Source organism: Lepus europaeus, chromosome 4, assembly GCF_033115175.1.
Source record: "Lepus europaeus isolate LE1 chromosome 4, mLepTim1.pri, whole genome shotgun sequence".
In the NCBI taxonomy this organism is placed as follows: domain Eukaryota; kingdom Metazoa; phylum Chordata; class Mammalia; order Lagomorpha; family Leporidae; genus Lepus; species Lepus europaeus.
Window position 1 is genome coordinate 139,584,805 of NC_084830.1, and position 20,716 is coordinate 139,605,520.

The window sequence follows — 20,716 nt, forward strand, 5'->3', positions numbered from 1 at the left end:
CCTAAAAATGCATTTATACTGCCAACCTTATGCTCAGGACAAGTTTTATTCCTCTCCAAATAGGCTTCCCTACTGTGGAATCACTAATTAAGATAAAACCAGTCTGGATCCCATAAATCTCAGAGTTTTGGAAGAAGTGAATGTGAAGCCATCCATAGAGAAGTTTCAGAGGCGAGATCCAGCAGATACCTCCTATAGAAGAATTCATATCCAAAAACCTTCACATGATGACATTGTAGAGAAAGTTTAAAATACTTATGCTATGGCCTGGGAGGGTGGTAGAAGATGGCCCAGTGCTTGGGCCCCTGCACCCACATGGGAAGACCCGGAGGAAGCTCCTGGTTGCTGGCTTCAGATCGGAGTGGCCAACTGGGGAGTGAACCAGTGGATGGAAGATCTCTCTCTCTGCCTCTCCTCTCTCTGTATAACTCTTTCAAATAAATAAATAGATGTTTAAAAAATACTTGTGCTTACTATGCTCTAACTATGTTCAATATTAATTAAGAAAGTGTGGCCTGTGATGCCAGCATCCCATATTGCTCCTGGTTTGTGCCCTGACTGCTCCATTTCCAACCCAGCTCCCTGCTAATGACCTGGGAAAAGCAGCAGAAGATGGTCCAAGTGTTTGGGCTCCTGCTTCAGCCTGGCACAGTCCTGGCTGTGTGGCCATTTGGGGGAGTGAACCAGTGGATGGAAGATCTCTTTCTGTCTCTCCCTATCTTTTTGTAACTCTGTCAAATAAATGCTTAAAAAAGTCATTATGAGAAAGAAAGAGCAGATGGATTTGAAAAATGCCCAAATGGAAATTTAAGATGTAAAGACTCTAGGGGGTGAGCATTTGGTGCATCAGTTAAGCTGCTGCTTGGGACACCTGCCTCCCATAAGGGAGTGCATGGGTTCCAGACCTGGTTCTCCCCCTGCCCCACCTGCTGAGGGTACCAGGGGAGCAAACCAGAGGATGGGAGCTCTCGTTTATTTCTCTGTCTCTTAGGAAAACTAAATAAATTAAACAAACAAATATCAGGGACATTTAAAAACAACATCAAATACCATAGTTATTGAAATAATTAAACTTATGGTTAAACTGTAAACTAGTCATAGTTGAAGAGACAATACATAAACATATGGGGCCGGCGCCGTGGCTTAACAGGCTAATCCTCCGCCTTGCGGCGCCGGCACACTGGGTTCTAGTCCCGGTTGGGGCGCCGGATTCTATCCCGGTTGCCCCTCTTCCAGGCCAGCTCTCTGCTATGGCCTGGGAGTGCAGTAGAGGATGGCCCAAGTCCTTGGGCCCTGCACCCGCATGGGAGACCAGGAGAAGCACCTGGCTCCTGGCTTCGGATCAGCGAGATGTGCCGGCCGCGGTGGCCATTGGAGGGTGAACCAACGGCAAAAGGAAGCCCTTTCTCTCTGTCTCTCTCTCTCTTTCACTATCCACTCTGCCTGTCAAAAAAAAAAAATTAAAAAAAAAATACATAAATATATGGGAGAAGAGTTGTAGAAATCTAGGGTTTAGCATAGGAAAATAGACAGATAGTAAGTACAAAATAGAGAATGAGCAACACATTCTACTAGGACTTCTATAATGAGAGGTGAATACCAACTTCCATTGAACATTTTCCATAACTGACACAAAGCCTCAGATTAAAGAAGAAGGTAAAATACACACTCCAGCATAGAATGGTAGAATTCAAAGTGTAATGTCTTAAAACATACAGAAGATATATTACTTTAAACCTTTTTAAATTTAATTTTTGCTTTTTGTGGAGAGGGAGAGAGAGGGAGAGAGAGGGAGAGAGAGGGAGAAAGTGCTCCCACAGGCTGGTTCACTCTCCCCACGTCTGCCATGACTGGGGCTGCGTCAGGTGGAAGGCAGGAGCTAGGGACTCAATGCAATTCTCCCACGTGGGTGTCAGGTCTTAAGTACTGGAGCCATCACATGCTGCCTCCGAGAGTCTGCATTAGGAGAAGGCTAGAATGGAGAGCAAAGCCAGCACTAGAATCCAGACCCTCACAAATGATCAGCAACAAGGAAATTAAATGCAGGAGGAAGGAGTGGCATGCAAAGGGAAGCAAAGACCAAAAAGTGGTGAGGAGGCCTGAGCTGACCCTGAGTTTAAGTAGCTTCAGTCAGCACTGACTCAGGTTGTTGGACAGCTTAGCCCCGGGCTCCTTTTATACTTCCCACATTTCTGAGAGCAGAGTTTAAAACAAAATCTCACAAGCAATATACAAGAACGTAGCTGAGACTTTCTTTGAATTTCAGTGTTCAGCCACTATTTAGTGATCATTTACAATGAATTTCCAAGAAGTCCCAGTGACTCTAAAGTCATGGGTCAGGCCTTTTTTCTTTCCTTTTTCAAATGAGAGAGGGATGACAGCTTTCTTCTGAAGAACTTATTCACATCAGGTGTTTGTTTTTTTTTTTTTTTTTAGATTTATTTACTCCTTTGAAAGGCAGAGAAACAGAAAGAGAGAGGTCTTCCATCTTTCTATCCACTAATTTGCTCCCAAAATGGTCCCAGTGGCCAGCACTGGGTCAGGCCAAAACTAGGAGCCAGGAATTCTATGTGGTCTCCCATGTGGATAGCAGAGGTTCAGTACCTGGGCCATCTTCCACTTTTTCCCAGGTGCACCAGCAGGGAGCTGGATCCCTTCACAGAGGTGAAGCAGCCGGGACTCACTCCAGTGCTCATATGGGAAGCTGGTGTCCCAGGCAGCAACTCTGCTGTACAACGATGCTGGCCCCTGGTATGAGATATTATACTCTTTCCCTTTAATGCATTGTGATAGGTGTTCTGGGTATCAGCAGTGGGGCAACCATTGTTCCATAGTCCTTTTTTTTTAATTAAAAAATTTTTATGGTTCATAAATCCAATTCTAGGAATATAATGATACTCTTGATTTCAAGGAGCTTACAGTCTAATAAGAAAAATGTAAAATAAAATGAAAAGGTAGTAAGTATTAGGTACTTTGAGAGAGAAGCAAGTGTTTTGAGTGGAGTTCAGAGAAGACATTATCTCTGGCCTGTGTGATGGGGATGGATACCCATATGCTGGATTTTTAAAAAAGATTTATTTATTTATTTGAAAGGCAGAGTTACAGAGAGGGAGAAGCAGGTGGGGGTGGTGGTCTTCCATCCGCTGGTCACTCCCCAAATAGCTGCAACAGCTTGAGCTGGGCCAATCTGAAGCCAGGAGCTTCTTTTGGATTTCCCATGTGGGTTCAGGGGCCCAAGTGCTTGGCCCATCCTCTACTGCTTTCCCAGGCCAAAGCAGAGAGCTGGATCAGAAGTGGAGCAGCCGGGACTTGAACCAGCGCCCATATGGAATCCCGGCACTGCAGGTGGCTACACCACAGCCACAGAGCAGGCCCCCATTTACTGATTTTGAAAGACAAACAGGACAATGTCAATCATTTGAGTACCTAATGAGTGCATAGTTCAGTGCTTGAAGCATTTTCTCATGATGTCATTAATTCCAAATAGTGATCCTGTTAGGTTAATATTCTTATTCTCAGAATTAAATAACGAGACTGAAACTCATCAGGGATGAGTGAACTGCTCAAAACCACATAGCTTCTACATGGAACTAGATCCAGGCTCAAGGTAGACTAAGCCTTGAATCCAGATCTGGCTGCTTCCAAATAGTTAGGCTTTCACATCCCTAAAGTTTTTAGAATAGCCAAATTCTTTTCCATTACCCAAATTCAATTATTATTCAACTGCCCATTTCTTTTTCTTTCTTTCTTTTTTTTAAGAAAAAAAATTTTTTTTTTTTAATTTGAAAGAGTTACAGAGAGAGGTAGAGCCAGAGAGAGAGGTCTTCTGTCTGCTGGTTCACTCCGGAAATGACCGCAATGGCCAGAGCTGAGCAAATCTGAAGTCAGGAGCCAGGAGCCTCCCCTGGGTCTCCCACACGGGTGCAGGGGCCCAAGGAGTTGAGCCATCTTCTACTGCTTTCCCAGGCCACAGCAGAAAGGTGGATAAGTGGAGCAGCCGGGACTCAAACCCTACTGCCTGTTTCAAATGCTAGGTCCTTTTATAGCAGAGGTTCTCCAAATGTGTTCTGTAGACAACTTGCGCCACCAGGTCACAGGGAGTTAGGACAATTGCAAATTTCTAAGCCCTCAAAGATTCTGAGTAAGCTTGGAATGAGACCTAAGAATCTATTTATTTATTATTATTATTTGAAAGGGAGGGAGGGGGAGAGAGAGAGAGAGAGAGAGAGAGAGAGAGAGAGGGAGAAATCTTGATTCCTTCCACTGATTCATTCTACAAAAGTCCTCAAGTGCCAGGATTCGGCCAGAACAAAGCTGGCCAATTCAGGTCTGCCATATGAGTGGCAGGAACCCTATTACTCGATCCATTACTAAGGCCTTCCAGGGTATTCATTAGCAGGAAACTAGAATTGGAAGCCTAATCAGGATTCAAACCCATACACTTCAGTATGAGATGCTGATGTCTTAACCACTGTACTAAACATCTGTTCCCGGAAATTTTTCCAAAAATCAAACATACCACCTCTGTCGAGAATCCCTAATCTAGAAAGTCTTTGGGAGCATTCAGTAGAAATGAGTTCTTTGGTGGAAAACCCAAGCCTTCTAATAGTCTTCTCCATAAGGTTAGGCCTGAGGTCCGGGGTCCCTTCTCATCTCTGACAGCACAGGACGTGCTGTAGGACTGAACTACTGATGAGGGATTGACCTGATCCACGCACTTCTCAATTGAGCAGCAAAACTATCAAACTGTTCAAAGCCACAAGCGAAATCTACTCGTTGGGCTGTGTCTGGAAGATGTGGAGGAACAAGCCAGACCTGATAGGTCAGCAAGGGAAGACAAACTGAATCGGAATCATGAATATTCAGGATCACCCACTCCGGAGCAGGGAAACAAACCCGGTTAGCGGCACGCACGCGCAGGCGCATTAGGAGGGCGACCCATCAAAACGCACGCCCTTCCCCCACCCCCTTTCCGGCCTTCTTCCATTGCGCAGGCGCAGAGGGTGCATCAAGATGGCGGCCCCCGTGGATCTGGAGTTGAAGAAGGTAAAAGAGGGTCTTGAGCAGGCACAGGCTTCTCTTTGGAGGCCGAAGGGACTGTGGACAGGAATATCGAGTGAGGCTTGAATGTTTGCGGGAGCAAAGAGGCGCTGGAGGATTGGGGAATGTTTTCCCGGAGGCCTGAGGCGCCGCGGGGCCTCCTTGAGCAGGGTGGGCAGCTAGCGGCTCTTGCTGGGTGGGAGCTAGTTGAGCCGGGCCGGGTCAGAGTGCGAGCTTACCCATTTGTTCCGAGCCCCAGAGCCATTTCGTTGCGTTTGGAGCCTTCAGGGGCTCGGTTTCATGGTAAGAACAGAAGACAGCGTCTTCAAACCTCTTTGGTGCGGTTGCCTGGGGCTGAGGCGTCTGTAATTCTGCCTCATTTAATTCGGGAGAAAAAACCCAACACCTGTTTTAAAGCCATTTATTCCCATCCTGTACCTTGAAAAGCCGCAGGAAGGCATTGCCCCCTCTCCTCCTGCCTTCCTTTTTCGAAGGGCTTGTCTAAAAAAGGAGCAGCAGAGTTTGCCAAATAAAAGCATTTTGAGAAGGAATGGCATTTCTTCTGTGCAAACAATTGCTTATAAATGTTTGGTACCGGAGAGCAGTCAGGATTCTAACACCACTGCCGACTCAAAACGTATGCTCTGGGGGGCGAGGGCGGATTGGAAAGGACCCTGGACTGCATATGATTTAAGTCTACTTTTCTAGAAAGGGAAACAGCTCTAGAGAAGTCTCAAAGAGTGGAATTAGAATACCGTGTTCTCTTACAGTTTTTTTTGACCAGTAGTTTAGGTTCTTCATGAAAAACATCTGATCAGTCTTTGCATTAGAAATAGGGCAGCTGAAATAGCTCTTATTAAATGAAGCTGTTACTGTTTTAAAGTTGTTTGCGTCTGGTTTCTTCTGCTGCTCTTGTCTTGAAACTTGTAAGTTGCTTTTACATGCTGTTCTCTAATATCTTGGCTATATCTTCCTCAGTAAACTGTATAGAACAGTCAGAAAATGCCTGAAATTTTACATTTCAGAATAAAATTATGCTTTCTGAAAATTTACCTTTTTCCATTGAAAGTGCAACCTTAAACCAAGATTTTAAAAAAATATATTTTTTTTTTTGAGAGGAAGAATTACAGAAGGTGAGAAGGAGTGATAGAGGCCTTCCACCCGCTGATTCACTCTGTAAATGGCCGCAATGGCTGGAGCTGAACCCATCCAAAGCCAGGAGCTAGGAGCTTATTCCAGGTCTCCTGCGTGGGTGCAGGGGCCCAAGGACTTGGGCCATCTTCTGCTGCTTTCCCAGGATACAGCAGAGAGCCGAATCGAAAGAGGAGCAGCTGGGACTAGAACCGGTGCTGCAGAAACCAAGATTTTGATGAAGAGCTATCAAAAGTATTAACTGTGAAAGGGTTTGCTTCCCAGTACTCTTTGAATTTATTGATAAGAAACAAGTAAACAATTAATACAAACTAAGAAAAAAAGTATAGGCCGGTGCCACGGCTCACTAGGCTAATCCTCTGCCTGCGGCGCCGGCACCCCAGGTTCTAGTCCCGGTTGGGGCGCCGGATTCTGTCCCGGTTGCTCCTCTTCCAGTCCAGCTCTCTGCTGTGGCCCGGGAGGGCAGTGGAGGATGGCCCAAGTGCTTGGGCCCTGCACCTGCATGGGAGACCAGGAGGAAGCTCCTGGCTTCGGATCGGCGCAGCACACTGGCCGTAGCAGCCATTTGGGGGGTGAACCAACGGAAGGAAGACCTTTCTCTCTGTCTCTCTCACTGTCTAACTCTGCCTTTAAAAAAAAAAAATTATAGGCAAATTGAATAGTTTGACAACCAATTAACAAGGAAACGTGTATCAGTTTTTTTTTTTTTTTAAGATTTATTTATTTGAAAGGGAGGGAGAGAAGAATCCACTGATTGATTCCCTAGATGGCTGCAATGGCGGAGCTGGGCCAGGCCAAAGCCAGGAGCTTCCTGGTCTCCCATGTTGGTGCAGGGGCCCAACGACTTGGGCCATCCTCCACTGCCTTCTCAGGCACCCTAGCTAGCAGGAAGCTGGATCAGAAGTGGAACAGCCAGAATTCGATGGCATTGCTGTAGGCTCAACCTTCAGTGCCACAGCATTGACTCCGTGTATCAGATTTATTTCCTAATGTCTTCATAAGCTATTTTTTTGAGTGGCATTTAATAGGAAATATAGACATCTCTTCTTCCCCAAAGTAAATCTTTTGAAACTTTGCTAGATATGCAACTCTGAATGAAGCAAAATACATAGAGTCTTCAAAGAATCCTATTTATTTGGGAATAGCAAAGCACTGCAGTGGGAAGGCATGTATCATAGTGAACTGTGAGAAGAAGGAATAAAAGCTGTGTGGTAGCTTTTGCCAGGTATTGCATTCAGAATGTTGTTATTAAGGCAGAACTCTGATAGCGTGTGAAAATCATTCCAAGGCACTTCAGCAAGAGTATCCCAGAACTGGGTTTATGTTTGAGTTAAGTGTACTCAAGGATCAAATTTGGCTTGGTGTGTGCGGATGAAGATCATGATATAAGTCTTCTGCCAGTGTTTTGCATTTTCTCTTTTTTTGTCTTTTTTTTTTTTTTTTAAGGATTTATTTATTTGAAGGGCAAAGTTTCAGAGAGGCAGAGAGAGGGATCTACAGATCTACATTCTATTTTTTTTTAAAGATTTATTTTATTTATTTGAGAGTGAGAGTTACAGAGAGGCAGAGAGAGAGAAAGAGGTGTCTAACGTCCAATGGTTCACTCCCGAGATGGCTGCAACGGCCAGAACTGTGCAGATCCGAAGCCAGGAGTTTCCTCCGAGTCTCTTGTGTGGATGCAGGAGTTCAGAGACTTGGGCCATTTGCTTTCCCAGGCCATAGTACAGAGCTGGATTGGAAGTGGAGCAGCTGGGACTAGAACTGGTACCCTTAAGGGATGCCGGCACTGCAGCCGGTGGCTTTAATCACTGGCCCCTTTTTTTAAGGTTTATTTATTTGAAAGGCAGAATTACAGAGATCAGAGGCAGAGAGGAATCTTGTGTCCGCTGATTCACTCCATAAATGGCTGCAGCGTCTGGAGCCAGGAACTTCTTACAGGTCTCCCACTGGATACAGGGGCCCATGCACTTGGGCCATCTTCCATTGCTTTCCTGGGCCATAGCACAGAGCTGGATTGGAAGTGGTGCAGTGGGATTTGAGCTGGTGCCCATAGTGGATGAGAGAGATCTTCCATCTGCTGGTTCTCTCCCTGAATGGCTGCAACAGCCGGAGCTGGTGGGATCCAAAGCCAGGAGTCTGGAGTTTCCTTCAGGTCTCTCATGTGGGTGCTGGTGCCCAAAGACTTGGGTCATCTTCCACTGCTCTTCCAGGCCATAGCAGAGTGCTGGGTCAGAAGTGGAGCAACTGGGATTCGAGTTGATGCCCATATGGGATGCTGGTGCTGCAGGTGGTGGCTTTACCTACTACGCCACGGGGCTGGCACAAGTTTTCTTAAAAATATTCATGTTCTGAATGTTTCTGTAAATAATAGAATTGAAAGATTTCTGAACTAAGGGGTCAGAAGAAAAGGATTTTAATACCTTCCTTTTGAATCTAATGTCGTTCAACCCTATGTAAACCACTTTTATCTCAATTGATTTAGTTACTTAATTTATAAATTGTGGATGGTGAAACTTGTCTCTAACTCAAGGTTATTTAGAAGAATAAATGAGATAAGTGCTGTATCCCTCTTTAATAGTTTCATTAATTTTCTTATATTAACATTTCAGACTAATGTGGGAAAATGCTTTGAAACCTAGTTGTGTAGTACAGATGGAATGAGTTGTTACTTTTATGTTTTGTTTGTTTCTTTGAAAAGCAGAGATGGGGAGAGGGGAGAGGGAGAGAGATGGAGATGGAGATGGAGATGGAGGCAGAGTTATCAGGATCAATCCTCCATCCATCTGCTTCTTCACTCAAATGTCTGCAACAGCCAGGGCTGGACCAAGTTGAAGCCAGGAGCCAGGACTCCATCTGGATCTGCCACATGGATGGCAGGGCTCCACGCACTGAGCCATCCTGCACTGCTTTCCCAGGCACGTTAATGGGAAAGCTGGGCTGAGAGTGCAGCAGTTGGGACTTGAACCAACAGGCATTCAGAGATGGAATGCCTGATTTGCAAGTGATAGCTTAGACCTGTTGTGCCACAAAACTGGCCCCTGTGTTTTTTTCTTTGAATCCTTGGGTTTCATCATCTGAAACTCCTGGAGTAGTTGATACGTGGTATGGTTAGTTTTTAATGTGCATTTGTTTTTGCTTCAGGTTGATCGCATCTTCTAAGGACAGGTAAATTCAGTATTTAGCATAGTGACTTGATCATTTATAATTATAGTGTAAGCTTACTGATATTTGCTTTGTAAATTTCACAGCTTTGTGAATTGAAAACAGGTTTTGTTTTAATGTATTTGGGTTTGGCTTACATGTTTGCTGTAAAATGTTTTACCTACTAAATCCAGGACCTATTTTTATTAGGCCTTCGCAGAGCTTCAAGCCAAAGTTATTGACACTCAACAGAAAGTGAAGCTTGCAGACATACAGATTGAGCAACTGAACAGAACGAAAAAACATGCACATCTTACAGATACAGAAATTATGACTTTGGTAGATGAGACTAACATGTATGAAGGCGTAGGAAGAATGTAAGTAAAATATATCTTTACAGGGGTTATTGTGGGAAAACGGTTGTCTGAATTGAATCATTGAATTTGTTTATTTTGAAATTTGGGCCAAAGTGTATAGAAATAGCTTTAGTGGTTATTTAGTCAAATGCCTTCTTTTTTTAAAAAATGAGGTAATGAACCTTAGAAAGGTATGAGTGTTTAATTTTAAACATTGAAGTATGTATCTTAAATCCACATTCTCTCTGCAGTTATGTCCATACTAATTTTGTATGTAAAGATTTATTTAAGTAGGAGTAATTTTATTTGTTTTTTAAAGATTTTATTGATTGATTTGTAAGGTAGGGGGACAAGAGAGGAAGAGACAGGTCTTCCTTCTGTTTTTTGATTCTCCACATGGCTGCAATAGCTGGAGCATGTTAGCACTAAGGTGGAGCACTCCTGTAGGGGTGCCACAACATAGTGCACCCCCTTCCTTTTTTTTTTTTTTTGTTTCACTTATTTGAGAAGCAGAGAAAGAGAACCTTCATCTGTTAGTTCACCTCCCAAATGCCTGCAACAGACTGGGCTGGATATGAGTGAAGCTGGAGGCCAGGAACTCAGGTGTCCACGTGGTTAGTGTCAGACACCCATCACTACTGCCTCCCAAGGTCTGCATTTGCAGGAAACTAAAGTTAAGAGCTGGAGCCAGGCAGTGAACCCAGGCCTTTGGGTGTCTTAATTGGTAACTGCTGGCTAAACTCCTGTCTCAGTAGGTGTAGTGTTTTTTTTTTTTCCCCCAAAGATTTATATATTTATTTGCAAGGTGGCATTACAGAGAGGCAGAATCAGAGAGAGAGAGAGGTCTTCCATCTGCTGTTTCACTCCCCAAATGGCCACAACAGCCAGAGCTGAGCTGATCTGAAGCCAGGAACCAGGAGCCAGGAGCCAAGAGCTTTCTCTGGGTCTCCCAGGTGGGTGCAGGGGCCCAAGCACTTGGGCCATTTTCTACTGCTTTCCCAGGCCGTAGCAGAGAGCTGAATCAGAAGTGGAGCAGCTGAGATTCAAACTAACAGGGGCATTGCAGCAGTGGCTTCAATATATGTAGTTTGTTTTGTTTTGTTTTCTTTTTTTGGACAGGCAGAGTGGACAGTGAGAGAGAGACAGAGAAAGGTCTTCCTTTGCCATTGGTTCACCCTCCAATGGCTGGCGCAACGCACTGATCAGAAGCCAGGTGCTTCTCCTGGTCTCCCACGTGGGTGCAGGGCCCAAGCACTTGGGCCATCCTCCCCTGTACTCCCGGGCCACAGTAGAGAGCTGGCCTGGAAGAGGGGCAACCGGGACTAGAACCCGGTGTGCCGGCGCCGCAGGTGGAGGAATAGCCTATTGAGCTGCAGCGCTGGCCCAGTATGTGTAGTTTTAACCTCCCTTTCCTTGACTAATTTATTAGGAGTCATACAAATCGTAAATCTTCGAGATGCCTGAAAGTGGTAAAAATAAAGATTGGTTTGTTATTGAATATACTTATTCTAAGTGTTAGGAAAATGGCGCAGTTTTATCTATGGCGCGATCTACACACTGATTTACATCCTATGCCCTGGCTCCCGCTGCCATTGCTGAAAGCCAGGTGGCCACATGGCCCAACCACCAGTGTCAAGCTTCACCCCCATCCTAATGGGATTTGCTGCTCCTGCTTCCCTGCCCGCCCTCCGGCAAAGTTTTAAAAGTGAGCCGTGGCTCACTAGGCTAATCCTCCGCCTGTGACGCTGGCATCCCGGGTTCTAGTCCCGGTCGGGGCACCGGATTCTGTCCCGGTTGCTCCTCTTCCAGTCCAGCTCTCTGCTGTGGCCCAGGAGTGCAGTGGAGGATGGCCCAGGTCCCTGGGCCCTGCACCCGCATGAGAGACCAGGAGGAAGGCACCTGGCTCCTGGCTTCCGATTGGCACATCGTGCCGGCCGCAAAGCGCCGGCCGTAGCGGCCACTTGGGGGGTGAACCTATGGGAAAAGGAAGACCTTTCTCTCTGTCTGTCTCTCTCACTAACTCTGCCTGTCAAAAAAAAAAAAAAAAAAAAAAAAAAAAATAGCCGCGGCTCACTAGGCTAATTCTCCGCCTTGCAGCGCCTGCACACTGGGTTCTAGTCTCGGTTGGGGTGCCGGATTGTGTCCCAGCTCCTCCTCTTCCAGTCCAGCTCTCTGCTATGGCCCGGGAAGGCAGTGGAGGATGGCCCAAGTCCTTGGACCCTGCACCCGCGTGAGAGACCAGGAGGAAGCACCTGGCTCTTGGCTTTGGATCGGCGCAGTGCGCAGGCTGTGGCAGCCATTTGGGTGGTGAACCAACGGAAGGAAGACCTTTCTCTCTGTCTCTCTCTCTCACTGTCTAACTCTGCCTGTCAAAAAAAAAAAAAAAAAAAAAAAAAGCCTGTTGCTGAACATGTGGCTCTCTTGGCTCCTCTCGTCTGCTCTCCTCTCATTTCTCTCTCTCTCCTCTCCTCGCTAGCTCCTCAGCTCTCTGTCTCTTATACTCTCCTTCTCTCCCTTTTCGCCCCTTCCCTCCAGCCTGCTGGTTTTCCCCAATAAACCCTGTCCCTTACTCCAGTGTTTGGTGTGTTTTGTGATGGCATAATACTAAGTGTTATACATTGTTTTAATAGGACAACTCACATTAGATATTTAGTAAACTTATTTTTTTAAAAAGTTTTTTTTCCTAGTAAACCGATTTACCTTTTGTTTGTTCTAATTATAATTAGACAGTTAACCACTTGTATTTCACTTTTTTATTTATGAGTGAGAATAGATCAGCTTCATATTCGCTAAGCAGAAAATAAGGAATGGGAAAGCCCTTAAGTACAGGTCACATTCCATTACAGTGAGCTAAGGGAGAGGACTGATTTTTGTTTTTTAAGTAGGGGGGGTGGAGGAGGAGGACTTTGCTGGAATTTGATCTTTGAGTATTACTTAGTAAGTGTACCATTTCTTCAAGTTTGGAGGTCTTTCAGTTAGAGTGGAATTTGACCCCAGCCTTGGGATAACTTGTTTTGTGATTGATGTGAAGGAAGCATAACTGTAAAATTTAGTAACTGCTTTAGAATGACAACATGAGTAGACCTGCTCATGGCTGACGAATCCGTCTTTCTGAATAAGAAATAGTTTATGGTAAGCTGTTTGTCTGACTTGCTTTCTCCAAGTGAACAAGAAACTAAATTTTTTAAGAGTTATTTATTTATTTGGAAGGCAGAGTGACAGAGGGAAAGTGAGAGAGATCTTCTGTCCATCCACTGGTTCACTTCCCAAATGGCCACAAGAACCGTGTGGGGCCGAGCCAAAACCAGAAGCCAGGAACTTGGTCTGAGTCCCCACGTGGGTGAAAGGGGCTCACGTAGTTGGTCCTTCATGTGCTGCTTTGCTAAAAGCACATGAGCAGGAAGCTGGATTGGAACTGGCACTGGTGGCACTTGAACCAACACGCTGATAAAGGATGCTGGTCTTGCAAGTAGAGCTTGACCTGCTTGTGCCCAGTGCCAGCCCCCAGAAATAAATTTTACCTCTGAGTTCATGTTTTTCATTTTTTTTTTTTAAGACATTTATTCGGTGTCATGATCGTTGATACATTTAGCAGTCAACAGTATAAGTGCAAAAATGAAAGAGAAAATAAAAACTACATTAAAACCCTGTTGGAATGCTTTACACATCCCACAGAACAGAAACTAAAATAATCTGTTATACAGTTTGTCACAAATAGAGTCCTGCAGTGTTTTTGCCCATACATATGAGTATTGTCTAAAACATGTCTTCTTTGTAGCAGCCAGGCCCTGCAGCCACTGTGCTTGGCTGCAAATCTGTTATAACCTGTAGCGTCCCTGTCACTTCTCTGGCTCTTCTCTCCTGCTAAGCTTTTTTTCCTGGTGGTTATTAGCCTTCTGCTACTGCCATAGTTACTGCTACTGCTAGAACTCCATAAACTCCTTAATTTCCTGGTTTGGGAAAATATTGGTGCTATCATGGTAGGGGCCAGAGCTTCTGCCTCCAAAGTTTTTTCCCTTTGTGGGTTCAAAATTTGAAGATTGATTATTGTAATTGCCAAAATCCTCATAGCTTCCACCACCTCCAGAACTGCTTTCATCATTATCAGTTCCATGGTAACATCCCCACTGCTGCCACAACCAACACCTCGGCTGCCATGACCACTGGAGTTTTCTCCATGACCAGAGTTGTCATTGCCACCAAAACCATCTCCACTACCACCAACAAAATTTGCAGAATCACTTCATCCTCCTGGGGTGGACACACCAGTAGCCATCTCCTGCTCTCACAGGGCCTTTCTGACTTCACAGTTGTGACCATTCACAGTGTGGTATTTTCCGAGTGACAGTTTTGTCCACAGAGTCATGGTCATCAAAGGTCACAAAAGCAAAGCCTCTCTCTTACCAGTGCCTCAGTCAGTCACTATCTCAGTCCCTTTGATTTTCCCATCCTGTTCGCAGTTGTCTCTGAGGTGGTGTTCTTTATTGCCATCTTTAATGCCACAGTAAAGATCTCTTTGACAGGTAGATGGGCCCCTAGTCTTTGAGAATCTTTTCTTGAGAGGACCCTTTTGGTTTCACAACTCTTCCATCCACCTTGTGTGGCCTCAAATTCATGGCTGCAATCACCTCCTCCATGGTGGCATAGGTGACAAACCCAAAGTCCCCCGAGCACTTGGTGTTTGGGTCTCATTACTGCACAGTCTTTGAGCATTCCATGTTGCTCAAAATGGCTCCTTGAACTCTCATTGGTTTTAAAGCACAGCCTTCCAATGAAGAGCCTATGCACCTGTTCAGGCTTTCTAGGCAACTCCGTGGAAAGAGAATTTGATGATGTTTCCTCAGTGGAGTCCACGAGCAGAATAGAGTAATTTAGTGAATGTATCCTTTAGTTTATGAGAATACCAATTTAAAAATTTGTGAATGGGGTGCAAAAGAATTGGTATGATTACAAGGTAGAACACTTGAATATGTATCCATGCAGCATGAAATGCATTGTTGGCATTCAGTATAGTATAATTTTATCGTTAATGCAAATATCCTTAGGTCTAGGTCTTAAAACAGTAATACTGGCTTTTCTAGTAGAACAGTTAACATGTTGTACTTGAATTTTTACTATACCAGTCTGTGTTTGCAATAGCTGGTTCACTATCTTTGGCCTTTTGAGCTGCTGTGAAGTTTTGATAATTAGAATGATTTCATTAGTTAAACATTCTGCAGAAGCAATTGGAGAGTTGCTTTTGTGCACTGTTCAAAGTGCTACAAATAGGTTGTATTCCACACAAAGAATTTTAGAGTTTGAAGTCTGGGATATGAATTTGTTAGTAGGATGGTATTTTTCCACAAGATTTATTTTATATGAATTATGTTAGTTAAAGGAAATGCATAAGGCTCCTGCATGGTTTCAAAGTTTGGTTTTAGTTTGACTTTGGTACCTTCTGCATCTCCCTGGGCCTGTGTTTGACCCTGCATTGTAGGGGCATGTGAGGTGAAAAGGGTTTGTTGTTTGGCTAGAGTGTTAGTGCCCTGAGAGGAAGAAAAGACTTGCTGAGTATTAGTCTGGTCATGAGGACGTTCCCTTTCTTGATGCTAAACCTGAAATATCTATTTCTGAATTTATGGTCTTGAGTAATCTTGGATATCATTGTGATTCACTTCTTTAATTCTAGTCTTTACCTTAGTTTATCTTTTCTTTGCTTTTTTGAGTATTATTTGAGAATTCTGCTTATTAATTTTTCTCAAGTTTTTGTTTTCCACAGAATATAAAATTCCACACCCCATTTTTGTTTTAGAACTTTCCATTGCTGAAATTGAGACCTCATTGTTTCTTTCCTAACTAAGGCAATAGCATCTTAACTGTTCTTCCTGCCTTCATTGTCTGTCCAAATCCATTTTTAACACATCTGCCAAAGTTGACCATGTCAGTATTCTTAATAAAATCCATTGTTCATTGTCTTTTGTCCATAGGATAAAATCTAATCTTGTTAGCCCAGAATTCATGGTTTTTCATAATTTGTCATTAATTTACTGTTAAAACCTTGGATTGCATCCCTTTCTGTTCCCAGACTTGGTGTAGATATACATTTCATCTATGGGCTTTCATTCCTCTACTGGTTTTGTATTATCCATTGAAAAGAATTTTGAGGTCTAGGTGAGCTTTAAACATACTTTAGGGGCAGGCATTTGACTTGACAGTAAGTTGCCCACCTGGGTTCCATTCCTGACTGCTCCTGATTACAGCTTCCTGCTAATGTGTACCATATGAAGCAGCAAGTGATAGCTGAAGTGTGTGGGTATCTGGCATCCATGTGAAAAACCTCAGATGAGTTCTTGGCATTCAGCTGGTTTTTTTTTTTTTTTTTTTTAATGATTTATTTATTTGAAAGGCAGAGTTAGAGGGACAGAGGCTGAGAGATAGAGTCTTCCATCCGCTGGTTCATTCCCCAGATGGCTGCAACAGCTGGAGCTGTGCCAGTCCGAGGCCAGGAGGCAGGAGCTTCTTTGGATCTCCCATGCAGGTGCAGGGTCCCAAGGACTTGGGCCATCTTCTACTGCTTTCCCAGGCCATAGCAGAGAGCTGCATTGGAAGTGGAGCAGCCGGGACTTGAACTGGCACCCATATGGGGAAATGCCAGCACTGCAGGTGGTGGCTTTACCCGCAACGCCATGGTGCCGGCCCCTGGGAGCACTCTTGTGTTTGTTCTCTCTGTCTCTCAAGTAAAAATTTAAAAGCTTGCTTTTGGAGTATTTGGCACAGCAATCAGAATGCTACTTGGCATTCTACTGCCCACATCTGATTTCAGTGTGCCTGGGTTTGAGTCCCTGCTTCACTTCCAATTCCAGCTTCCTGTTGTTGTGCACCCTGGAAGCCAGCAAGTCACAGTCCAGATACTTGAGTCTCTGCTACCCATGTGGTTAAACCAGATTGTTTCCCAGGCTCCTGGCTTTGGCCTGGCCAGTCTTGGCTTTTTTTTTTTTTTGAAAGATTCATTTATTTGTTTGAAAGAGTTATGCAGAAGAGAGGCAGAGAGAGAGGTTTTCCATCTGCTGGTTCACTCCCTGATTGGCCAGAGCTACACCGACGCGAAGCCAGCAGCCAGGAGCTTCTTTTGGGTCTCCCGTGCAGGTGCAGGGGTCCAAGGACTTGGGCCATCTTCTACTGCTTTCCCAGGCCATAGCAGAGAGCTGGATTGGAAGTGGAGCGGCCGGGACTCAAACCGGAACCCATACGGGATGCTGGCACTGCAGGTGGCTGCTTTACCTGCTACTCCACAGTGCTGGTCCCATAGCTTGGCTTTTATAGGAAGTGAACCAACAGATAGAAGACCTGTCTGACACTCTTTATTTCTGTCTGCTTTTCAAATAAATAAAAATATAAAGAATCCAAATTGTGCTTTAACTGGTTGTCATGTGGTGAGGGTAGAACAGTAGTAGCTCATGTCCCAGAAATTGGACATGAAATTGGACACACCCTTGCTATGTGACTTTCCTCACACATGCCATGTTTTTGTGCCTTTTTATTTTTGCTCATTCTGTCCTTGGCTGGCAATAACCCTCTTTCCATTGTAAAATTCCTACCTTAGCCTTTGAAGATTTGTCCAGCCTCTGGGGCAGCCTTATTCACTCTTTTCTTAGTGATACCAGCGCTTCTGTTCTGACAGCTGGTGGAGCACCCTGAGTGTATTTAAAGTCAGTCAGTCTCCTGGAGCAGAATGTCAACTCTGGGAGACCATATATGCATGTTAGGATTGTTTTTTCATTTCTTGGTGTTAACATGTGGCATAAAATAGTGTGAAATGTGTGGATTTAAATTGAAGCTGAGTCTTTGTATTGCTTAAAATAACTGCATTTTCTGATTCTTCAGATAAAAAATGTTTGGAAAGTGTCAGAGACATCAGAATTAGAGTCGATTGTATTATTTCAGCATATGATTCATTCAGCATGAAATTAGAAAAGTAAGATAAAGGGATATGAGTGCTTCTGACCAGAATTATGTCCTTCAATTTGACAGACTCATTTATTAAATCTATTGAAGTTGACTGATCCTAAAGGCTAGCCGGTTGCAGAGAGAGAGCAAATAACATAGAAATGCAAGTCTGTTGAATGCTGTTGATGGTAGCATAATCCTTGGGAAATAAAGGCTGTTCCCTGCAAAAGAGCTTCAATGTGGTTGTATCTTGTCTTTGAATAGAATGGAAGTCTGATTTTTTCTTTTTGGGTTGTGTAGTTAGTTTAACAAATCATTACAAGCCCATATGCCTTTCATCTCAAGAGTGTAGAGAAATATGGTAATGTTAAATACCTCTAACACTTGCCTATTTTTGGTTTAAAACAAGGAAAGTCAAACTATATGGTAGGAGCTGATGAATTGCTATATATACACCATAAGCTCTGAGTATTCATTGCTCAGAGCTATAGTTCATCCAGTCTTTTGGCATGTTGCCAGCACATTTTAGTTCTCTTACTTCATATTCTTTGGAGAGGCTGTTATGTAGTCTGATACTACTACCACCAATTTCTAGTTTTGCTACTTAAGCTGTTTGTGAGCTGACCTCACCATACTGCTTTGAGAACTATGATGAAAGTTACAACTGTGGAATGATCTGTCTGAATATTTGGAAGTGTTTGTCTTTGCATCTTTCTAGCATGCAAGGAAGGAATAGACATCTCAAATAAATGTTCTGGGAATATTTCTTGTATGTTTTTTCATGAATAAGAATAGTTTATGATTGCTCATGAGTTTTTTTTCCCCTTTTTTCTGTGGATAGGAGGGGATAGAGTTTAAATTTTTTTTTTTATTTTTAAGAATTATGTTTGAAAGAACACATAGATGGCCTTTTGTTAGTGTTTGAAAGAACCATCATTAGAATAAATGTCCATCTTATTTTTATTAATAGGTATGATATTGGTCCTGATTTCATATGTGAACCATTAGTCTAATACTCCTTTTGCTTGGGCATTATGTAAATAACATTTCTTCTGTGTAGCAGACAAATCTGTTTTCTATTTTTTTAATATAGGAGGAACTTGAGTAGATTAGCCTTTGAGAAGAATGATTAGTACCTTTTTAAAACTTGAACCTAACTAAAAATAACTTTGTACCATATTTAAACTAATTTAGAGGTATGCTACCATTCTCTGGGTATTTTTTGCATTTAAGGAACTAAGAATGAACAATGGTATAAATCTACCAACTAGATAAGTGTCTAGCAATGCAGGAATTGCTGTTTGGGAGCGGTGTTACTATTTCTACTTGTTGAAGTAATTTAATGGTTGAAAGATCTAGAAGTATAAAACTGAAGAGAAATAGGGCACAGGTAGGAGGTGAATCAGTAGGCATATTCCTGATCAGTAGCATAAAAAAATTAAATAATTAAGCAAATTTTCTACTACTTTGGATGTAGAAATCTGGACTTTTCACAACAGCTTGGTTGAACTGCTCTTTGTTTAAAATGTTAGGTGATTTTGTTGTGAACTTATTTGGCAGTTTGGATGTTGACCTGTATTTTGAACTGTGACTTTTAATAAAGCCATGTCGAATAATTTGCAGGTTCTCCAAGTGTACTTATGTTAAATATTAATATAAAGGGTTTTGCTCATGGTGCCTTAAGTTTTATAACCCTTTAATAATTTCATGTAGCTATAGAATTATTTAAAGATGAACAAATAGTCCTATATTTTATTCCTAAGGTATTAGAAAATAAAATAAAAACTATTTAATAAATATTGCTGACAAGTACTGTTTATATTCTGGTAAAAATAGCTTATATTGTTACTCTCACCAGAATCAAGTTTGGGTGTTTTTAATGCTTTGTTTACTATGGGAGAAAAAAATAAACAATTGTGGTGTGAGAGCCATGTCCCAAATGCAGATTTATAAATTACTTTCCATTCTCTTCAAAGGTATTAATATATATTTTAAAGTCAACAAAGCAAAGATTAAATAATTTTCAAGGGCAAGAAGACTTTGTTAAATCTTAAGAGTTTATATTTTGCTTTAAAAGGATGAGACGTTCTTGGATGTTCGTCTGCTTTTGCTAATCGAATGTGACCCACCCGGCTTGTGTTTTTATACAGAGCCATTTAAAGTCATGACTTTGATTGCTCAGAGTTCTAAGGGGAAAAAACAACAACTTTTCCTGTTGTGCAGGGAAAATGACTTCAGTTTTGTTGACTTCGAATATGTATGTAACCCCAGATGGGCACTCTTCTCTCCCACAGATGTAGTGCTGCGGGGAGGGGAGACTTCTGAGTAATACTATTAATTTCCCTAAGATGTCAGTGATTTTAAAACTTTATGTTAGCTATAATTCTGCTCTGCTGCTTTCTAGAATGACATCACTATTTTTATGCCAGGAGAAGTTAATAAACATTTGCGTAAGAATTACATAGTCATGTTTCTTCTGCAGAAGAGTACTTTGAATCATTCTTTCCCTTCTTCCCCTCCCATGTCCCCCAGAGTCTAAACATTCTCACCAGAACAGGGGAAATTAATTTTGAAAGTGTTGTGCCAATCAGAAGTCTATTGTTAAAAAGGGAAAAAGAAGTCTCTTATCTTGGAGAGTACAAACATGATAAAATAAAATTTTTGTTTAATGTGTCCTTGTTATGGGGTTAACTTATTTTAGACTTTGAACTTGCTTAAAAACAATAAAAGTAATTGATTCATTTAGTTACTTGGAAGACTTTGCTTCTATGTTTCCTGACATCAAAAGAGGTGCCTTTTTTAAACTGACAAAAGATTAAACAAAGTCTGGGCTTATTGCAGGAAAGTAGAAGTTACTCATCAACAGGACAGGATACTACTGTGGATCCCAGTTGGTGGTAAACAAGTCAGTGTAGGTGAAAAGTACCATTTTGCTGTTCCTATGTAAATAAAAACTAACAGTGTTCTTGAACTGTGTTACTTTGTATTGTGTGCCATAACTGGCTTAACTCTAGCTGAATCTCTCCAAAAAGAAAACAGTCAGTTTTAAGCCGTACCAAGACTTTTCTGATTTTAGCTGCCACTTATCTCATAGTGGCAAA

The 20,716-nt window shown here is 42.8% G+C and overlaps 1 protein-coding gene across 1 annotated transcript in view; it reads left to right on the forward strand.

The window, feature by feature from the left end:
- The first annotated feature begins 4,972 nt into the window (after nt 1–4,972).
- The window catches only part of PFDN1 (prefoldin subunit 1), a 68,572-nt gene continuing 52,828 nt past the window's right edge, over nt 4,973–20,716 (forward strand). The window contains exons 1-2 of the mRNA XM_062189025.1: nt 4,973–5,046; nt 9,544–9,710. Of these exons, the coding sequence (XP_062045009.1) occupies nt 5,014–5,046; nt 9,544–9,710 (200 nt within the window). The 5' untranslated portion in view covers nt 4,973–5,013. The remainder of the gene's footprint in view (nt 5,047–9,543; nt 9,711–20,716) is intronic.